Source organism: Grammomys surdaster, unplaced genomic scaffold (genome assembly GCF_004785775.1).
Source record: "Grammomys surdaster isolate TR1022 unplaced genomic scaffold, NIH_TR_1.0 203, whole genome shotgun sequence".
NCBI lineage: Eukaryota > Metazoa > Chordata > Mammalia > Rodentia > Muridae > Grammomys > Grammomys surdaster.
In genome coordinates this window covers 4,127,488-4,147,288 of record NW_021604648.1, presented here as the reverse complement: position 1 = coordinate 4,147,288, position 19,801 = coordinate 4,127,488, and the positions used below count along the sequence as shown (strand labels likewise).

Sequence of the window (19,801 nt, the reverse complement as noted above, 5' to 3'; positions counted from 1 at the left end):
CTCTCTCTCTCTCTCTCTCTCTCTCTCTCTCTCTCTCTCTCTCTCTCCTACCTGGCTAGGGTCTGACTCTGTAGAAAGTATATCCAATCCTTTTCTGTACTCAGTGCCCAAGATGGTGGTGTGCCCAGGGGCAGAGGTAACCATGAAGGTGTGCCTAAGATATTGATGAGAGTGGTAGCAAAACAAGATAAAACCATGGATGTGACCAGAAAAGGAGTTTCCAGAGATCAGGTTAACCTTGAGTCCAGTCCCTGCCCCTCCTCAGCCTGGGCCTGGTCTCTAATATCCACAACCCTTGAACATCTGTGAGACACCTCACAGAGGCCAAAGAGGACTTAACCTCTCCATAAGTGATCCATATAAGCAAGGCAGAAAAAGGAGCATGAACCCCCAGTTCCTGGTTAGCCTCAGGATCTGCTGTTTCCAGATCTCCTCAGATGGGAGGAGGGAGGTCCCTGTCCTGCGTTAGGGGGGAGGGGGTTCATCTGCTCTCCTCTCAGCCCCCCACATTCATGCCCCCATACCTTGACTCCCATGGACGCCAGGGTTCCCTGGGGTCTGAGCAGCAGAATGTGGTTTAACTCAGTGTCTTACCAAGGCAACCCCTTAGGATGGCACCCTTCCCTCTAGGAGGCCTCGACCGGCCCCAAGCTGGGTCCTGGGCAGAAAGGAGTGAGGGTTTTGCTAGTGACAGGCAAGAGCCCTGCTACTGAAAAGGAATTAGAGAGACGGAAGGAAGATGACAGGAGCATTGTTCCCTCTCTGGGATCGGCCATAACCTCTGTGGACCCAGCCCCCACTCCCAACCCAGACTTTCTGTGAGGAAGGGCAGGAGCTTCAGCCTCGATTCTCCATCTGCAAGCCTTGTCAAGGGCCCCAGCCCCTGGGACGCTAAGATGACCAGACTGCCTCTGGAGCCTCAGTGTGTACTCCAGTTGGGCCCCTCTCTCCCTTCCTTACGCCTGTCAGTCACAGCACCCCTGTTCAGCCCAGGCTCCATGGTACTAGGTATGTGTGCGCTCAGGACTGAGGGGTACAGGAGCTGGACCACCTCTCTATTCAGTTGATGAAGGAGATGGTTAAGGCTCAGAGAGGGGCAGTTAGTAGCCCAAGGTCACACAGCAAGGCCCAGAAGCACTTAGATCTCCCACCTCCCAATCTCGTGCTCTCAGAGTCCTGAAGATAAGTATGGAGCGCTCGAAATGTCAGGGTGCAGACACTGCCCCCCATCCCTGACACGAGCATTCACACCCAGAGCCCCCTTACCTCCTAGACTTCAGAGGGCCTTACCTTAGAACCCACTCCTGGGCGGGGCGCTTGGGCCAGGCTAGACTAGGCTGGGCCAGGCTAATCAGGGCGGGTCCTCCGCTCCCCTACCGAGGGGTCCCAGACCGCAGGGATGCTGCTGCTACTGTGATGTCCAACTCCACCCACCCCGCTCCGCACAACCCTAGATGGACCTGGGCAGTGCAACTCTGCTGCGCGGTCTCAGGGTTGCGGGACGGAGCTGGGGGAGGGGTGAGGTGCGGGGAAACGGGGCGGAGCCAGAGCGGGGGCTACGCCGCGAGCTCCCAGTCGGGCCGCGTCCCCTTTAAGGCCAGCTGGTCCCAGAGCCGGCGGGGCGGGCCAGTAGTGGGCTGGCTCTCCGCGTAGCCTCCTGGGAGGTGGAGTCCGGGCGGGGAGCACGGCACAGGGATGAGTACAGAAGGGACTACAAGTCCCGGCTGCCAGCGCGCGGTCCGGGACGCCCCGCCCCTGCCCCCGCCCGGCTCACCCCCTAGCGAAGCTGCGCTGGCTGGAGGGGAGTCTGCCGAGCGAGGGCAGGAGGTGGGTGCGGTGCGCCGGGGTGAGGGGGAGGGCTCGAGGCCCAGCGGACCCATACGGGCCTCTCGGAGCACCTGTCCTGCCGTGAAAGGTCATCTGTCTCAGCCTTGCTGTTCTCATCTGTGAAATGGGGTAGCCCCGCCCGTGGCCGCGGGGGAGGGGTGCTCTTTGGGTTGGTGGGGGTGGACCGAACTATCTGAGGGGCGGGTCTGGAGAAAGGGACGCGCTGTGGGAGGAGCCTTTGGTGGATAGGGAGGGGGCGGGGTCTTTAGGTGAGAAGGGAGCCTCTTGTCTGATCAGAGGGGACCGGTTCCAGAGCTGAGGAGTGGGTGATGGGTTAGGTAGAGGAGCGCAAGGCGGACCACAGGGATGACAGGGACCCCTCCCAGCTCTTGTGAACCCAGGGCGTGTGGATACACACAGCACCGTGCTTTCTATGTAACTAGAAATAAAGAGGCCATTCCTGGAGTTCAGTGCGTCACACACATTCATTCTACTCTCACATCCCACAAGGCCTCACCATATCTGTCTCCAGTTAAGGAACACACTAAAGTGACTTGCCCCAAACGCCTTCAAAGACCCTGCCTTTCTCTACCCGAAGGGGAAACAGGTTTGGTCTGGGATAATAGGAAAGCAGTAAGCCTTCTGATGCCCCACCCATCCAAAGTTGTGCTTCAGGACCTGTGCCCCAGCACTTCCAATGCTACAAGGCAACCCTTCTATGGTATCTTCAGACTGGAGCTGTTTGAAAGCCCTTTGTTTTATAATTATCACTGTTGGGAGTAGTGGGAAGACCTCAAGAAGAGAAAGTTGAAAGGAGGTGTGGGTGCCTGAGGAAAACCACAGGATGAAGCAGGAGGGTGAGGAGGTGGCTAAGGAAAGTTCTGCCTGCTGATGAGGGGTGGTGTTGGGACCATCTTCAACAAAGCGTTTCTGTGCGAGCAAGGAAATGCCTCAGGCTGCGTGGTCTCTTCTTCCAGCCCACCGCCACCCCACCCTCACGGGCACAAATTCCAGTGTCCCTCGTGTGAACTGAGTGGAGAAGCCTGCAGGCCGGGACAGGGCAAGATGACAGTCAGCTGTTGGGTGTGAAAGGGTGAAGGGGAAGTCTGCAGGGCTCTGGGCCAAAGTCCTTAATCCTGGTGATCACCATGGGTGAGGCTGGGAGCTGCTAGTCGATCAGCGTCACTCACTTGAACATTGTCATCTTTGGAAATTTCCCGCTGCTCCTCTCTTCCCCTACACAGTGGAAACCTCCGTTGCCTTTGCAGCATGGCAGCAGCCAATTAGACAGTGCCTTACACAATCTGATTCCAAATTGAAGATTCAAGGGAGTATTTCAAAATGAAAAGTTTTAAAGTGTTTATCTCCAAGACAGGGACATAAATATTCCTGTTGATGAACAAGTCAGTCCTGGGAGGTGAATAACTCCAGCTAAACAAAGTAAAGAAAGTCTTCCCTACCCCCTGCCCAGAAGGAAGGCTAGGTGCCTACTTAGGTTAATTGTGTTATGTACTGAGCATAAAGCACTTAGAGTCAAAAAGGATGGTATGGATGCCACCTGTGAGGCCTGGATTTTCCTTCGAAAATCCTGGCCAAGGGGATGACTAGAAGACAAGTTGCAGAGGAAGGAAAGGCCTGTCCTGCTGGTCTATAAAGCTATTTCACGAGGCAGGGGTGGCCTTTAATCCCAGCACTTGGGCAACAGAAGCGGGTGGATCTCTGAGTTTGAGAAACAGGGCGGGCAAAGGGGGTAAGAATTAGCATGTTGAGTAGCTAACTATCTCAGTTTGAACTGCTGAGTCAGCCGGAAGCCTTATTCTCACGTCATGGTTTTCATGACCACCATCATCATCCCTCGCAGAGTCTACCACAAACACTGACTCTGGCCAAAGACCATATGCTGTCCTCTACCCCAGAAGCCCCACTGGTTCTCTCTGCCCATGCTCAACACACCTTGGCTGCAGAAGTATCTCTTCTGCACAACAGGAGTCTCCTTCCTGCCACTTAACAGCAGCAGATGCTAGCCTCAGCCAGCCATATCTCAAACCCTGGATCCCAGAACCGGAGAGGGGCAGGCTGATTCTCTAGGCCAAGTCTAATCTAGAAGGACTTCCCATTCAAAAAACTTCTCCAAGTTTGGTCCAAGCTCTTAGTCTCTAATTGCCAAACCTATAATAAATTCCAAGTGCAGCCTGCATCTGCCTGTCTGTGCTTGAACGCATTTCCCTTTGCAAAGACACACACATCTAACAACTTTAACTTAACAAGCCAAGCTTGGTAGCTTGTTCCCATAGTCCAAGCGACTCAGGATGCTGAGGCAGGAGGATCATTTGAGACTGAGAGCTCCAGACCAGCCAGGAAAGGGCAGCATAATGAAACCTGTCACACAAAAGAAAGGAAGAGAAATGGAAAGAGTGGGCTGAGAGAGGGAGGAAGAGAACATGAACATCTCAGCCAGGCATAGTGGCATGTGCCCTTGATCCCAGCACTTGGCACACTAAGAAGGAAGATGGCTTCTCTGCCAGCCTGGGGCACATAGTAAGACCTTGTCTAGAAATTTTCCTAAATTCTCCCATGTGTATCCATCTCATAAAAGTGGTGTTATTTTACATAATTGTAATCTTACCTTTGATATCACCAAATAAGCATTTGATATTAAGTTTTTTCCAGATTACCTGTCTCCAAAGCCTTTAGTTGTTACCTTTAATGATCCGATTTGGTCAAGGCCCACATATCGCATCCGGTAACATTTCTTTGAGCAAATCCTTTAATCTGAAAAGAGCTATCTCACTGTTTATATTTGATTAGTTCCTTAATGATTAGATCTTAGCTGTTTCAGTTACTGGCTTTTTGGTAATGTGGACTTCTGATCCCATCATTTTAGAAGGCAGATATCTGGGGTCTTCATGAAGCAATTTGGTTAGCGCTTAATGTCATGATGGCATAAGTAAGTCTCCACGGTTGCAGGGAAAATGTCTGTGACACATTCTCTAGACCAGTGGTTCTCAACCTGTAAGTCATGACCCTTTTGGGGGTCAAACGACTCTTTCATGGGCCACCTAAGACCATTGGAAAACACATATATGCATTCTGATTCCTAGCAGCAGCAAAATTACAGTTATGAAGTAGCAATGAGACGGGAGAGATGGCTCAGCGGTTAAGAGCACTGACTGCTCTTCCAGAGGTCCTGAGTTCAATTCCCAACAACCACATGGAGGCTCACAACCATCTGTAATGAGATCAGATGCCCTCTTCTGGTGTGTCTGAAGACAGCTACAGTGTACTCATATATATTAAATGAAGTAACAATGAAATAATTTCATGGTTGAGGGTCACCATAACATGAACAACTGTGGTAAAGGGTCACAGCATTGGGAAGGTAAAGAATCAGTGCTCTAGACTTTGTGTACCTTCTTTGCCATATCCATCGATGATCTGCCTGAATTGTAACACTGAAGGCTACAAAATGGTGTTTTTCTAATTGTACTATTCTTTCTGTATTAGTTGCTGTTCATTTTGAGTGGAGGAGTATGTTGATCAGGGTCTCCAGTAGCCCAGGCTGGCCCTGAACTCCTTCCTAGTCTTCCTGCCTCTACCTCCCAAGTACTGGAAAAACAGTCCTATAGCACTGTGGTGGTTGGTGGTAATTGTCCATGTGACAAAATCTAGATTCACCTGGGAGCCAGGCTTCTGGGCATGCTCTGGGAGACTATCTTGATTGATACAGGGTGATCTGTATTCGTTACTTTTCTTTTACTGTGATAAAACACCTTGACCAAGGCAATTTATAAAAGTGTTTGTTTGAGTTTATCCAAAGGGATGAGAGTCCATCTTGGCAGTAAGAAGAGCTGAGAGTTCACATCTTGAACTGCAAGTAGGAAGCAGAGAGAACAGTCTGGGAAAGGTGCATAACTTTTAAAACCCCAAAGCCTGCCCCAAGTGTCCTCCAGCACACCGCCTAAATCGCCCAAACAATACCACCACCTGAAGACCAAATATTCAAACACCTGAGCCTACGGAAGACATTCTCATTCAAACCACCACAAGACTGATGTTTCTAGTTTGTTTGTTTTGGGGGGGCGGGTGTTGTTGTTTTTCCAAGACAGGGTCTCACCGTAGCTCTGTATGTCTCTGGCTATCATGGAACTATTTCAACTAGCTAGCCTTAAACTCAAGGGGATTTGCCTCCCTCTGCCTCCTGAGTGCTGGGATCAAAAGTATGTGCCACTCCACCCAGCCACAGACTGTCTTAGCAATGGGTAGGACCATTCCCTGACACACAAATGGAGAGAGGGAACTGAGTGTTTGCTGCCCTCTGCTTCTTGACTGTAGATGAGTGTGACCATGTGAGTGCCTCCTCAGTGTGACCGTGTGGTGTGCCACAAACCCCTGCCGGCCTTGACGCCCCTGTTTGTGATGGGCTGCCCCTGAAACAGTTATCTAGAACAGGCTTCTCTCTTGAGTTTTTTTTTGGGGGGGGGGTTATTTTTATTTATTTATTTATTTTTGGTTAGGATGTTTTATCACAGCAGCAGGAAAAGAAGCTAAGACAGCAGCAGGGCCCGCCCACCGCCTGGTGTTCCTTTTTATAGAATAGCATCTTCTTCTCTCTCCCTGTTCCCTCCTCACCCCCTCTTCTCTGTTTGCAGATACATTAAATTTTTCCAATGTGCTGAAATCTATTATTTTTTTTTGCTATTCAAATTATATTAAATCTGTCCTTGAGGCCAGCTTCTATATGCTTATAACATGAACTTATTAGTCTTTCTTCTTTATTATCTGGCAAAAGAAGTTCCAGGCCCACCTGGAACTTTTCCTTAAAACAGCCAGGAGCTGTCTATTTCTCTAGGAAGTTCTAGTTTCTTCTTCTTCTTCTTTTTTTTTTTTTTTTGGTTTTTTTTTTTTTTTTTTTTTTTATAGGGTTTCTCTGTGTAGCCCTGGGTGTCCTGGAACTCACTCTGTAGACCAGGCTGGCCTCGAACTCAGAAATCCACCTGCCTCTGCCTCCCAAGTGCTGGGATTAAAGGCGTGCGCCACCACCGCCCGGCTCACATAAAAGATTCTACATCTTATTTTTAGGACAACGATAGTATCTTTGGTTTGGGTTCAGTAACTCAGTACTTCAGCACCACAATCCGTCAGTCAATCAATGTCTTTTGTTTTCCTCTCAGACACATTACCAACCTTTATTCAAATTCTATTGTGGTCCTTAATAAAATGCTGTAGCTTGTGGTACTGACCAGGGCACAGCTCTAGAGTCCTCATTTGGAAATCCAGCTGGGCCCCTTCTCGGTATGTGTCTTCAGTATTCTGGGCCTTGGTTTTATAATTCTAGAACCAGGGTGATAATCACAATCTCTCACACTGCTGCTGAGGCATTTTAATGAAATAATCTTCAGGAAATGCCTCACGAGGCTCTGAGCATGCCATAGGCTCACTCAGGACGTACTTACTCTCCAGCCCCAGGCATATGATCGGAGTCAAGTTGAGGCTGGCAGATGTGAAAATACCTACAGGGGCAAAGACCTTCACTTGCAAAGGCTGCAGCGTGCACACCCTGCCAGCAGAGTAGCCTGGGTACACAGCCTGCTGATGCTTTCCCATCAGTTTCCCCTTTGTAAAGTGGCGATGATGCTCTCTGCGACATACTGGTGTGGAGCTCAAAGGGCCACTGTATTTAACACACCCACAACCAGGATGACTGCACACGACTACCCTCCTGGAGTCTGCAAGGACCGAGGATTGCAGGGCAGGCTCTTGCAGAACATCTCAAAGATTTCTGTTTCAAGGGTCTTAGTTAAATGTTGCAAATGATGGCTTTCAGGCCCTAGACTGAAATTGCTCCTTCCCACAGAGCCAGGTAGGGCACCCTGGCCCCACTGTCCTGTTCTTAACGATCCGGCGCTACCATCTCCTAGTTTGATGCTTGTAGTTTGCTCAGAGAGGCTGAGGGTGGTATTTTCCCCTGCGTTTTGACGAGACAGGCAAACTGGAACTTTAGATTTGCCTCTTGGAAAACCTTCATAAGAGAACTGTTTGTTCACACAGCTGCTACGTGGACCTTGTGTTTCCTGATTCCGTTTGCATTCTAATTCATCTTTGGAATCCAACCTTTAAAGACCTGCTTTTGAGTAGTGTGTTTTCAGTAGACACCCTGGGTTACTGTTGAAGTAGAAAGACTTTGATTGCACAGACCTGCACTGTGCAGGAGATGTTTGTCATCCTGGGATTTTTGGCCTCTGGCCTCAGATGTGATTGGGCAAAGATCCACACAGAACATGAGCATGTGGCTTCTCTTGCTTTCAGTGCACACTGGGGTCCTGTGATAGACGGAAATGAACTGAGGTACGAGATTCAGCATTGGATTCGGATCTCAGCTCCCCCACTGACTAGATATGTGACCTTGAGCCATTTTTACCCTGTCTGAGCCTCAAATTTTCTCATCTACAGACTGGAGAGGGTAATAGTACTGTAGGAAAGATAGATTATCAGAAGGATAATCTAGGATGGGCTTCAACTCAAGCTGACACAGACAGCAGATGATCAGTAGAAAGCCCATTTTGGTTAGTGTGTACTCATTTGGGAGTCCCACAGAAAAGAGACTCAAAGAATTTGTGATTGACATTTATACAACATCCTGGAGTAGAGAAAGGAAGAAAAGCTGGGCCTTCTGGCAGCGGTGGGGGATTGTGGGAGAGAGGGGAATCGGGAGGAAATGTGTAGTCAATATGGGTTAGCTTCTCCTATAGATGAAAGCCTCAGGTGACCATGGCTGGCTCCAAGCTGCATTCTTCTGGGTCCTAATGAGTTCCTTTGTACTTGCAAATTCCCTTCCTGTGAGTGCATCACTCCAAAACTACTCCTGTGTCTGCACTTTCTCAAAATAACTAAACAATCGATAAGCCAAAGGGGACATGGCGGATCCTAGCGTCATGCAGTCATACTTGAGAGTGGTGTGTCCTGGGCCACTGCAAAAAGGAAAGCATTTAGCACAACAGAGTCACTCTTTGTACTTTTCTATGGAGCGTTATTAGAAGTAAGGCTGAGGATAGAGCACAGTAATAGAGACTGTCTTGACATCCCAAGGGGTGTGTGTGTGTGTGTGTGTGTGTGTGTGTGTGTGTGTGTAGTGGAGGTATAGCTCAGTAATTGAATGCCTGCCTAACATACATGAGATTCTAAACTGATCACCACCACCAAAAATGAAAGGAATTAATTAAAATGAGTGAAGAGTTGCCAGATGTTAAGTGAGGCCCAGGGACAGGTGGCAGCGCTGGGCTGCCAAGCAGGTTGCAGAGTGGTATTTGAACAAGCTACTTCAGGAGGTTTCAGACTTTTTAAGGCTATTGCACCTTCTGTTGCTTATAGCATTCATCACCAGTGTTGTCTGTCTGCCTGTCTGTAGTGCTCGGAATGGGAACCAGGACTGCATATATTTGGCAGATGCTCATGGGCTGTACACCTCAACCCTTTAAAATCACTCTCTGAACCCAGGGCCTCACATGCCCGGCAAGTACTCTACCACTGAGTCACTGTCACATGCTATGAAGAAACACCATGACCAAGTCAACACTTATTCATTCATTCATTCATTCATTCATTCATTCATTTAGGTTTTTTGAGACAGAGTTTCTTTATGTGGCCCTAGCTGTCATCCTAGAACTTACTCTGTAGACCAGGCTGGCCTTGAACTCAGAGATCCCCCTGCCTCTGCCTTCTCTCTCTCTCTAGTTTTCCTTGTCAGAATATTATACAAATAGAATCATTCACATTGCTGGGGCTGGCTTCTTCCACTTGTGGCAATGCTTTTCATTTGTAGTTACGTGGTGAATGTATGGGATTAAAGGTGTATACCACCACACCACCTGAGTGCAACATTTATTTCAAAAAAGTTTTTAATTAGGGGCTGGCTTACAATTTTAAAACTTCAAAGCTACTCCCCCTGACATACTTCCTCCAACAAGGCCATACTTCCTAATCCTTCTAATCCTTTTGAACAGTGCTACTCCCTGATGACTGAACATTCAAATATATGAGCCGATCTGCTCACTGTCATTTAGCACCCCTCCCCCCAAAAAACCCTACCCTTTACTCTTACACCAAGACCAAACATGTTGGTTTTCCTCACACACAGTAATTCTCTGACATTGTCTGCCTACAGACTCAGAGGACGCTGCTCTTCCTTCCTCAGATAACAGTTGTAACTGTAAGTCGTCATGTGTGCTTCTAACCAGCTAACTGTAATCAGAGGGCCCCAGGACCTCCTACCCAGGCCAGCTGATTTATAAGAATGACCTGCAGAATGTATAAAGGCAGTCTGCTTAGTGGATTTTTGGCTTATTGTAGAAGGATAAGTCTGAAGGCCAGAGAAAGAAGTGCATCCGGCTGGGTAGGGGGAAAGGCCAGCAGCTTCATTCCCTCCAGCTGCCCCACCCTCCCAGTACCTCTTTGAGTTTGCCAACTCATAATCCTGTTCGAGTGTTGGTGAAGACTCCGATATGTGAACATGGCTGATTAAATTATTTATCTGTTGTGATTGTCACTCTGGTCCCTGCTGAAAGGTAAGGGGTGAAAGTTCAACCTTCTAATAGCTGGTGTTTCTGGCAACCGCTCACTGCCCAGAAGCAGCTGCTGATGTAAGCTCTGCTGCTGTTGGCAGCTGTTGTTGAGAACAACGGAAGATGCTCCATCACATGCATTTCAGGAAATGGGACTGAGATCAGTAGACGCCCAAACAAGCTTCTGGGGCTTCTTCATATTTAGAACTCTGGCCTGGACCAGGAGACTGGTCCAGGAAGCATATTTCTTATTACAACAATCCACCTGGATCTACTGTGTGCTAGACATCTGCCACAAGTCCTGTCATTGCTCAGAAAATGATTCCCCAAAGTGTGACATAGGGTGAGGAGTGCTTTGAATTTTAATCACCCATTCCTCTGGGGATAGCTCTGGAAAGCTCTTATTACCTGAGATAACCAGCATTACCATGTAAGTATCCTTTCCACACAACTTGTGTGGCAAGCCCCCAACCCCTGTTCTCACTTGTTACTTGGGGCACTTTATAGACCTTAGTAATCTGACCCTTCTTTGGGGTCTATTTATGAAACAACTGTATATTTACGTGTTTTCCCTCTTGTGAACCTATCTACTGTCAGTTTATCTGATAGAGTCAATTCTTATCTTCAAAGGATAGAGCTTTGTCTTTTCTCTTCCCTACAGTCGCAACCTAATCTATAATTCTGATTTCAATTTAAAGCACTCAGCAGGTGAGTGTCTTCCTTTGGGGTATCATTTTATGATCAAGTACACACAATATAACTGAAACAAAAATCTCACTGCAGTAGATGTAACTGGTCATAGCCCAGTTACTATAATGATTTCATGACTCGTTAATATGCTATGTCATTCTCTGTTTCAGTTTATAGAGATAGTTTATAGCAATGAAACTCATTCTCTAAGTTATAGTTATTTAAGTTTTGACCACCATGACATCGAGATGTGAAGAATTTTCATCACTCCAAAATATTCTGTTGTGCCTCTTCATAGCCCATGCCTTATCCCGAGCCTGGCCACTAGCAGATCTCTCTCTCTCTAGTTTTCCTTGTCAGAATATTATACAAATAGAATCATTCACATTGCTGGGGCTGGCTTCTTCCACTTGTGGCAATGCTTTTCATTTGTAGTTACGTGGTGAATGTATATATGCATGCGTGCGTGTGTGCGTGCGTGTGTGTGTAAAAGTTATATAATGTTCTGAGTCATACTCTGTTATATAACTGTAGCACAATTTGTTTATGTTTTAGTAGTTTCTGGATTTCAGCCACTGTGAGTAAAGTTTTGTTAGACATTCCTATGCAGGCTCCATGAGCACACAGCTTCCCCTCTGCAGGAGTGGAGTCACTTGGTCATATGGCAGCAGAACCATCCTTGCCTTCTTAGCAGTAGCACACTGCTTGTTTTACCAACAGTCCACTGCTGTGTGTTCACCAGCGTTGAGAATTGAGCACTTTTATTTTTGTAGATGTACAATGGCAGTTTTAATTCCATGCCTCTAATGGGTAATGGTGCTAAATAGTTCTTTGTGCTGTTACCTTTTCTTTGATTTGGGTTTGGTTTGGGAGATTTTGAGACAAGAGTCTTATAAAGCCAAGACTGACCTAGAACCTGCTAGCAGCCTAGACTGGTGTTGTGTGACACTTTTTCATCTACTCAGTTTAGATAGGAAAGCACTGTAGTCCAATGTGATGAACCAGTGAGTTTTATTAGCATTATTACAGGAGCAGAAATGACTCAAAGACGTCTGCATTATCCAGAGCCCTGTGTGATGGCTCACAAAAAGCTGAAGCCCACTGCACAACCTGTCGGGCAGCTTGAGAGGTTGGAAATGATCTTAGGCGGCCCATGTGATTTGAGCCTCCTCCAGGCAGCTTGGCTTGTCAGGGAGGACCTCTCTGTAGTCCTTGTTTTATATCATTGAAAACGGAGAGGCCTAGTGAACAGAGTCAGTTTCAGGGACTTCCTGGAGCTTTGGAATTATTTATTTGGAGAGCTTTGCAAGCTTCCCTACAGGATAGAATGTTTTACCTCCCCTTAGAACATCCTTTTGATCACGTCAGTTTTAACATCCTGCCTCTTAGTGAGCTTCCCTCCAATCTAGACCTTCCTTCCAAGATGGATTGTTCATCTCACAGGAAATTACCATAGAACAGCTGGTATCAAACAGTAATCTTCCACTTCCCAACTGCTGGGATTACAGGCTTACACCGGCATGTCTGGGACTTGTGTTGTTTCTGTTCCAAGACTGAGCATGTTCACCTCTCAAAAGCCAATACTTGTGAGACAAGGACGTGGTGAGAAGAAAGGCAGGGTTTATTCAAGAGCTGAAACTCTGAGATCGTGATAGGCCATCCCGGGAGCTTCGGCAGACGAAAGGGCTTCTTATAGACAGGGGAAAAAGATTCCTGGAAACATGGGTGGGAAGGCTTCCTGCAGACAGGGCTTCTCCTCACCCAGGGTGTGTCTTTTTATCTTTGGCCTAAACTGCTTCAGCCCCTTGGGAATAATACCTGTAATTCCCTAGACAAATGCATTGCTCTTCTGAAAATTAAGCATCGTGTATACAGTCTAATAAAACCTGTAGCTCATCAGCTCTTCTGCAATGCTAGAGAAAGGGTTAGACGTGGTGAGAGGCAAGAGGACCTTTTGTCCAGTACTGGGGATTGAACTGAGGTCTTCTGCATGCTAAGAAAGCATTCTTCTAATGAATTCTATCCTGGCCCTTTTTTTTTTTCATTATTGTAAGACAGGGACTTAACTGAGTTGACTGTCCTAGCCTTAAACTTATAATTCTTCTGCTTTAGCTCTCAACTAGCAAAGATTTCAGAGATTGAACCACCAAACTGGGCAAGATTGAAGCCCTCAGAAGAGAGTTTGTCTAGACAGGAACTCACTGTGTAACCTTAGCAGGCCTGGAACTTGCTATGTAGAACAGGCTGCCCTTGAACTCACAGAGATCCTCCTGTCTCTGCCTCCCTATGTGTTAGAATTAAACGTATGGACCACCATGCCCAGTGAGAAGAGAGTAGGAATTTGGGCAGAGCCTTACAGATAAACTGGCTCCTAGTTCAGGCCTTAAACATTGACAGTAGAAAAGATGGAGGGAGAAAGGGAATGGGTAGCAGGCGGGGGTGGTGGGTGAGGTGAATGTAGAGAGAGGTGGGGTTGTGGGGAGAGTGGAAGGACAAAGTGGCTTGGATAGGGAACAGCGCTTCCAGAAAGTCTGGCCTAGGGACCAGGAAAGAATAGACCAAAGACAAAGCCAAGGAAAGCTGTAGGGTACAGACTAGGGAAAAGACCTGTGCAGGCAGTTCCTGCAGTTCTTATATAAATGGTTTCAAGACACACTGTAGTTCTGAAGAATCCAGGCAGCCTCCCAGGTCTTGACCTCAGCAGCTGGTAGCCAAGAGGAGTTCACAGTGGCTCTGTAGCAGACCCATAGAGGGCTCCCTAGGTTAGAGCAGGAGGCCTGCCTCCTTAGTCTGCCTCTACTCCTATAAACTAAAACTATTGCCTTCCCCAGACAAAGGACAGATAGTCCTGAAGCCATACTCTGCTACCTTCTGCAAGCAGAGAAAAGTGTTTAGGCATCACCCAAAGATCTCCCCACCTGACACTTCTGCACTAACACCTGGAGGAGATACGGAGTCTTTGGACCACAGAACTCTCTGGAAATAGAATCCTTGAGCCTGTGGAGCTAAACTACTTCACAAAGCCTAGCCTTGAAGTCCAGTGTTTTAGAAAGGCAGGATTGGGGGAGAGGGTGACATTTCTCAAGGATAAAAACACTAAAATATACACTTCTGTTGTCCAAAAAGAAAAAGTGGAGACCAGAGTTCGGGAATGGGAAAGAAAAGAAAGAAGAGTCTAGGGTAGTTTATTTAATTCAGAGTAAAGGTGACCCAGTCCTGGGTCCTGCCTGTGCCTGACTCAACTGTGAGCCCAAGCACCCCTCCCAGCTGCTCTTCCCAGACGCTGGCCCCGCCCCTTCCGCAGCTACTTGCCCACCCAGCTCTGTTGGACCTCCCCAGTGTCTCACAGCCCATCTGTTCCATGCTTCTGCCAAGAGTTTTGTAACTTCACCGTGGGCTGGTTGCTCTTCAGACACTCCAGATGGTTAATGCTTTTCTGCAGTATCAAAACGCCCCATTAGACTGAGAAGGACTTGAAAGGGGACATTCCCCCACCCAGATGCACAAAGCAGCTGAGCATCTTTGTCCATCCTGCCTCCATCTCTGGAGAGAAGTAGATACTCTCTTCAAATAGAGATCTGGGTCTCAAGTAGATACCCTCTTCAAATAGAGACATACAGAGAAGTGTCTTCTGCCACTGCTCCCATCCCCACACCTCCATGGACTCATCTCCCTGTCTGGGCAGTAGGTATGCTTAGCAGGATATTCTCTGACCTGCCAGGACTCATTCCCCCTTGGCTCTCACACATCTGTCTTGTCAGCACACCCTCCCTGTCTGTTGTCTGCCCTCCCCCCACTCCACCAGCATGGGTTCTTCTGTAGGGCAGAACTGAGGCTTATTTCTCATGGTTTCCTACCTCCACTGTCAGGGTAAAGCTTCTGGGCCATTCTACATGTTTCCTGTAGAACCTGAGAGGATGTACATACTCTAGAGAACTCATGCTCTCTAGAACCTTAAGCAGATTTTAGACCCAAGGCTTCCAGTTAAAGAAAGCTAATGTCCTAGATGCTGGAGGCTGTAAGGCAGTGAGGAGTGTTTTTACTATCTTTCAAAAATATTTTATTTTCGTTGCATATGTGTGAATATTGTGCCTGCATGTATGTCTGTGCGTCACATGCATGTAGTGCCCTCAGAGGCCAGAAGAGGGCATTAGATGCTCTGGGACTAGAGTTCCAGGCAGTTAGCCCCCGATGAGATTGCTGAGAATTGAGCCCCAGTCCTCTGCAAGAGCAATGAATGCTCTAACTGCTGAGCCATCTCCAGCCAAGGGTAAAGCACCTGCAGGAAGCAACGCAGCTGGGAATAGCTGAGCAGCGAGACGAGCATCTTCATGACAGAGTGGGTTGGTGAGGTGGGGGAGGGAGGGGATCCAGAAAACATGACAGAGTGGGTTGGTATGGTGGGAGGGGGGTGTGTCCAGAAAAGATTATCATTTGGAGGCCAAAAATTAAGAGATCCATGATAGTTCTGGTAGATAGGAAATGGCTCTAGTTACAACTATTTGTAATTTGAAAGAAAAAAATAGGGCTGGAGAGATGGCTCAGCGGTTAAGAGCACTGACTGCTCTTCCAGAGGGCCTGAGTTCAAATCCCAGCAACCACATGGTGGCTCACAACCATCTGTAATGAGATTCGATGCCCTCTTCTGGTGTGTCTGAAGACAGCTACAGTGTACTCATCAATAAAATAAATAAATAAATTTAAAAAAAAAAAAAAAAGAAAGAAAGAAAAAAATAGCCGGGCGGTGGTGCCTCACACCTTTAATCCCAGCACTTGGGAGGCAGAGGCAGGCAGATTTCTGAGTTCGATGCTAGCCTGGTCTACAGGACAGCCAGGGCTACACAGAGAAACCCTGTCTCAAAAACAAAAAACCCAATAATAATAATAATAAATCTCTTCAGATCGGCACTGATGTGGTGAGAGTACTGACCCCAATCATACAGCATTGGTTAAGTACTTCAAAGACTAGAACTCTCCAGCTAGGGACTTGAGTTTGAATCAAAAAGCACTCACTTCTCTACGCCAGGAATAAGTCCTGGCCTAGCTGTCCTCATCTGCAATCGGGGTGGATAATGACATTGTCTGTGTCAAAGATGATAGGACTGTTATGTATGCAAATTAATATTCATTTAAAAAATTCAAGGAGTTTCTGTCCCAGACACATTTTCCTTTCTTCCATAGACCAGTGGCTCTCTTGCCTCACTGAACATTTGAAATCACCAAGGAAGCTTTTCAAAGATTCCTCTGAGTACTCAGACACAGGCTGTGTGTGCAAGTGTGTGTGTTCCCTTGTGAATTTAACATGCTTTACATAGCACGCAGTTATCAGCCATTCCCCAGCCACTAGTCCATGTTGCCCTCACTGTGGGCTTCATCTATAATTGGGAGTCATGGACTCAGACTGTGTCGCTATGGTTGGGTAATAATAATTTCTCATTTTATCCATATAGAACTATTTCCAGGAACCCAGCCTCCTACCATGTCTGACCCCATTACACTGAACGTTGGGGGTAAGCTCTACACAACGTCACTGGCAACCCTGACCAGCTTCCCTGACTCAATGCTGGGTGCCATGTTCAGTGGGAAGATGCCCACCAAGAGGGACAGCCATGGTAACTGCTTCATTGACCGTGATGGCAAAGTGTTCCGCTACATCCTCAACTTCCTGCGGACCTCCCACCTGGATCTGCCAGAGGACTTCCAGGAGATGGGTCTGCTCCGCAGGGAAGCTGACTTCTACCAGGTACAGCCCCTGATTGAGGCCCTGCAGGAAAAGGAGGTAGAACTCTCCAAAGCGGAGAAGAACGCCATGCTCAACATCACACTGAAGCAGCGGGTGCAAACAGTCCACTTCACCGTGCGGGAGGCACCACAAATCTACAGCCTGTCGTCTTCCAGCATGGAGGTGTTCAACGCCAACATCTTCAGCACATCCTGCCTCTTCCTCAAGCTCCTTGGTTCTAAGCTCTTCTACTGCTCCAATGGTAACCTCTCCTCCATCACCAGCCACTTGCAGGACCCTAACCACCTGACTCTTGACTGGGTGGCCAATGTGGAAGGCCTCCCAGAGGAAGAGTACACCAAGCAGAACCTCAAAAGGCTGTGGGTGGTGCCAGCCAACAAGCAGATCAACAGCTTCCAGGTCTTTGTGGAGGAGGTGCTGAAGATCGCGCTGAGTGATGGGTTCTGCATTGACCCCTCCCATCCACATGCGCTGGACTTTATGAACAATAAGATCATTCGGTTAATCCGATACAGGTGAAAAGACTCTAGTCATACGGGAAGGAGTTCCCAAGAAGCTCATGTCAGCCAAGGCTCTGAGGAGAGTGTCTCGCCAGTGGCACCAGGCGGGAAACTATACTAATCTGTATTAATTGCATAGCAGGACCTGATTCCCCATGACAAAGTCCACCTTCTGGAATCCACATGTCCTTGGAACAGAACCACCTTTTCTTGCCATTTTGAACTGGTGATGGGTAGCTCGTGATGACAAGTTAAAAGTCAGCTGAAACATACAGGAGCCCACGGGAAGACTTTCTGGCTTGGACAAAGAGCAGCAGTTTTCTTATGGGCTATCACCTACCACTAGTCAGTGCCCTGCTAACCCATCTCCAGAGAGAGCCCTGGCTGCTGAGGGGTAGAGTGGGACCTAGAGGCTCCTTTTAGTTTCCTAGGCAACAACATGTTCAGCAAATCAGATCACTCCTGTTCTTTGCTCTGAGGATGCACCCAGGCACCAGGACACCTTTTCCCAAAGGCAACTATATTTGGGTGTTTTAGAATGCAATATGTTCCTAGAACCCTTTGTGACTCCACTCAGGGAGAAAGTTGAGCCATAGCGTGAGTGAGTGTCCAGGCTTAGGCAGAAGGGGGTGCCCCTCCTGACAAGGCTGAAGGATTCTTGGCTTCAGATATTGGTTGTTTCCCCTGCAAAGATGTGATGGTATTGAAGCCAAGAAGATGGAAGACACTTTATGATCCAGCTGTTGCTTGACTTTCGTAGTCCTTGCCACATGGATTGCAAGCATCACTGACACCAGTCAGTTTAAACCAATAATACATTACAAACTCTCAGGGTTGGAAAATGATCCGGTAGTTTCTTAGTTCTTCCCCTTCCTCTAGGACACCCCAGTACATAGCGGTGAGTGCCTCTTCTTGAGTATCCCCAAGGGATTCTTTATGCCAGCTGGCATATCCCGGTGACAGAATGTCCGTTGTCCCCAAGGCAGTCCCTGCTATGGTTGAGCAGTGCTGGCTATTAGAAAGTTCTTTCAGTATTGTCCCCAAATCTGTCCTGTACTAGGTCTTGTTGTTAGAACTTCCTTTACACACAGCTGTGTGTCCCTGCTTTGACTAGACACTGAAGGTATCATTACTCAGAACTGATTTGCAACTTGTCTTTAGCAGAGTCAGCTCCTTGCCATCCTTGTAAGCCACACATCTTTCATAGGACTTCCCTTTGTTCTCAGCCCCCAGTTCATCAGCCTTCCTACCAGCATGGCTCAGCATGCCCCTAGTTACTTCTGGCTAGAAGAAGGTCACTGACTGAGGAGCTCTAGGGTTTTGGGAAACTGTTCCACAAGCAGTACAGGAGTGCTGGGTAATCCCAGGGCCCCTGAGTAAACGTCTCCGCCCCCCCCCCCCCGCCACTTCTCTTGAGAGAGCAGTCTTCCCTGTCATACTATCCAGTCCTAGCTACCTATGGGCCTTCCTGGGATACATTAAGGACATAAACTTCAGACACTACTCTCCCAGCAGGTGAGGGGCCCTGTGGACCTCTAAACTGCACATTGTGATCCATTCCTGGAGTGACACTAGCAGTGAGTGTCTTACAGCCCCCACCCGAAGAGCGCTCCAGACACAGCTAGGGAAGCCTGGAGCTGGCATCCACAGGCAGACAGAGCAAAGGACTTCCATAGTGACCCCTTGTGAGTGGGGTGTTTATAACGTTAGAGGCAAAACTTGGTCCTGAGGCAATAAAGGCCTTTCTCTCCCTATACTGGGACTCAGGAGTCTATGTGGCTGTCTTGAGCCACTGCACCAGTGGTACTCTGGAAAGTTCTTCAGATAATCCAATCAGGACAAGCAGATCTGTGATCATATTCAAGTAAGTCAAGGATGAAACCTCAGAAATCAACACTGCCCCCCTTTTTCTCCCCATAAAACTTTGCTTTCTCCATCTGTTTTGGTGCTTCCTAACTCGGCCTGACCCTAGGGCAAGTACAAAACGTGTCGAGCCACTAACATACTATGTGACTATACAAGTCACTCGCCTCACTGAGCCACCTCCATTTCTTCATCTGTGAAATGGGCATATAGTAATACATAACCCTACCTACCTCACAGGACTGTTGTGAGGATCAAACAAAATAATGTATGTGAAAATAAATGATAAATGACAATTACTTTGTGTCTGCTTCCAAAGGGGGAAGTCTCCAGTCTTAAATCACACTGAGCTGGGTTTGAACCGGCTCCATTGCTTACTGTCAGATCCCGGGCCATGTCACTCAGCTTCTCTGATTTGTTTCTTTGTTGGGTTAACACCCCTGCAGCAGGCATCTTAAAAGAGTCGGTAGGAATTCCAGCTGTTCCTGGAACACAGCTCAACCTATGTTCTTGCAGTAGTCGTGGTGGACCACTGTGCAGGCAGAGTAACCAGCCTGGAAATCGGCCTCACGTTCAAGCTGTGGGAAAGAGGTCAGTTCTTCCCACAAAGATCTTGAGGG

General features: G+C 47.8%; 1 protein-coding gene across 1 annotated transcript; it reads left to right on the top strand.

Annotated features, from left to right (window-relative positions):
• Window positions 1-1,796: 1,796 nt before the first annotated feature.
• Window positions 1,797-17,513, top strand: Kctd21 (potassium channel tetramerization domain containing 21). Its single transcript, XM_028770748.1, has 2 exons — window positions 1,797-1,827; window positions 16,526-17,513. The coding sequence occupies exon 2, from the start codon at window positions 16,555-16,557 to the stop codon at window positions 17,335-17,337; it is 783 nt and encodes a 260-aa protein (XP_028626581.1). The 5' UTR covers window positions 1,797-1,827; window positions 16,526-16,554; the 3' UTR covers window positions 17,338-17,513.
• Window positions 17,514-19,801: the final 2,288 nt, after the last annotated feature.

Bases quoted from the DNA above. Each gene is read 5' to 3' on its own strand.
- Kctd21 (XM_028770748.1), top strand. From the start codon at position 16,555: ATGTCTGACCCCATTACACTGAACGTTGGGGGTAAGCTCTACACAACG.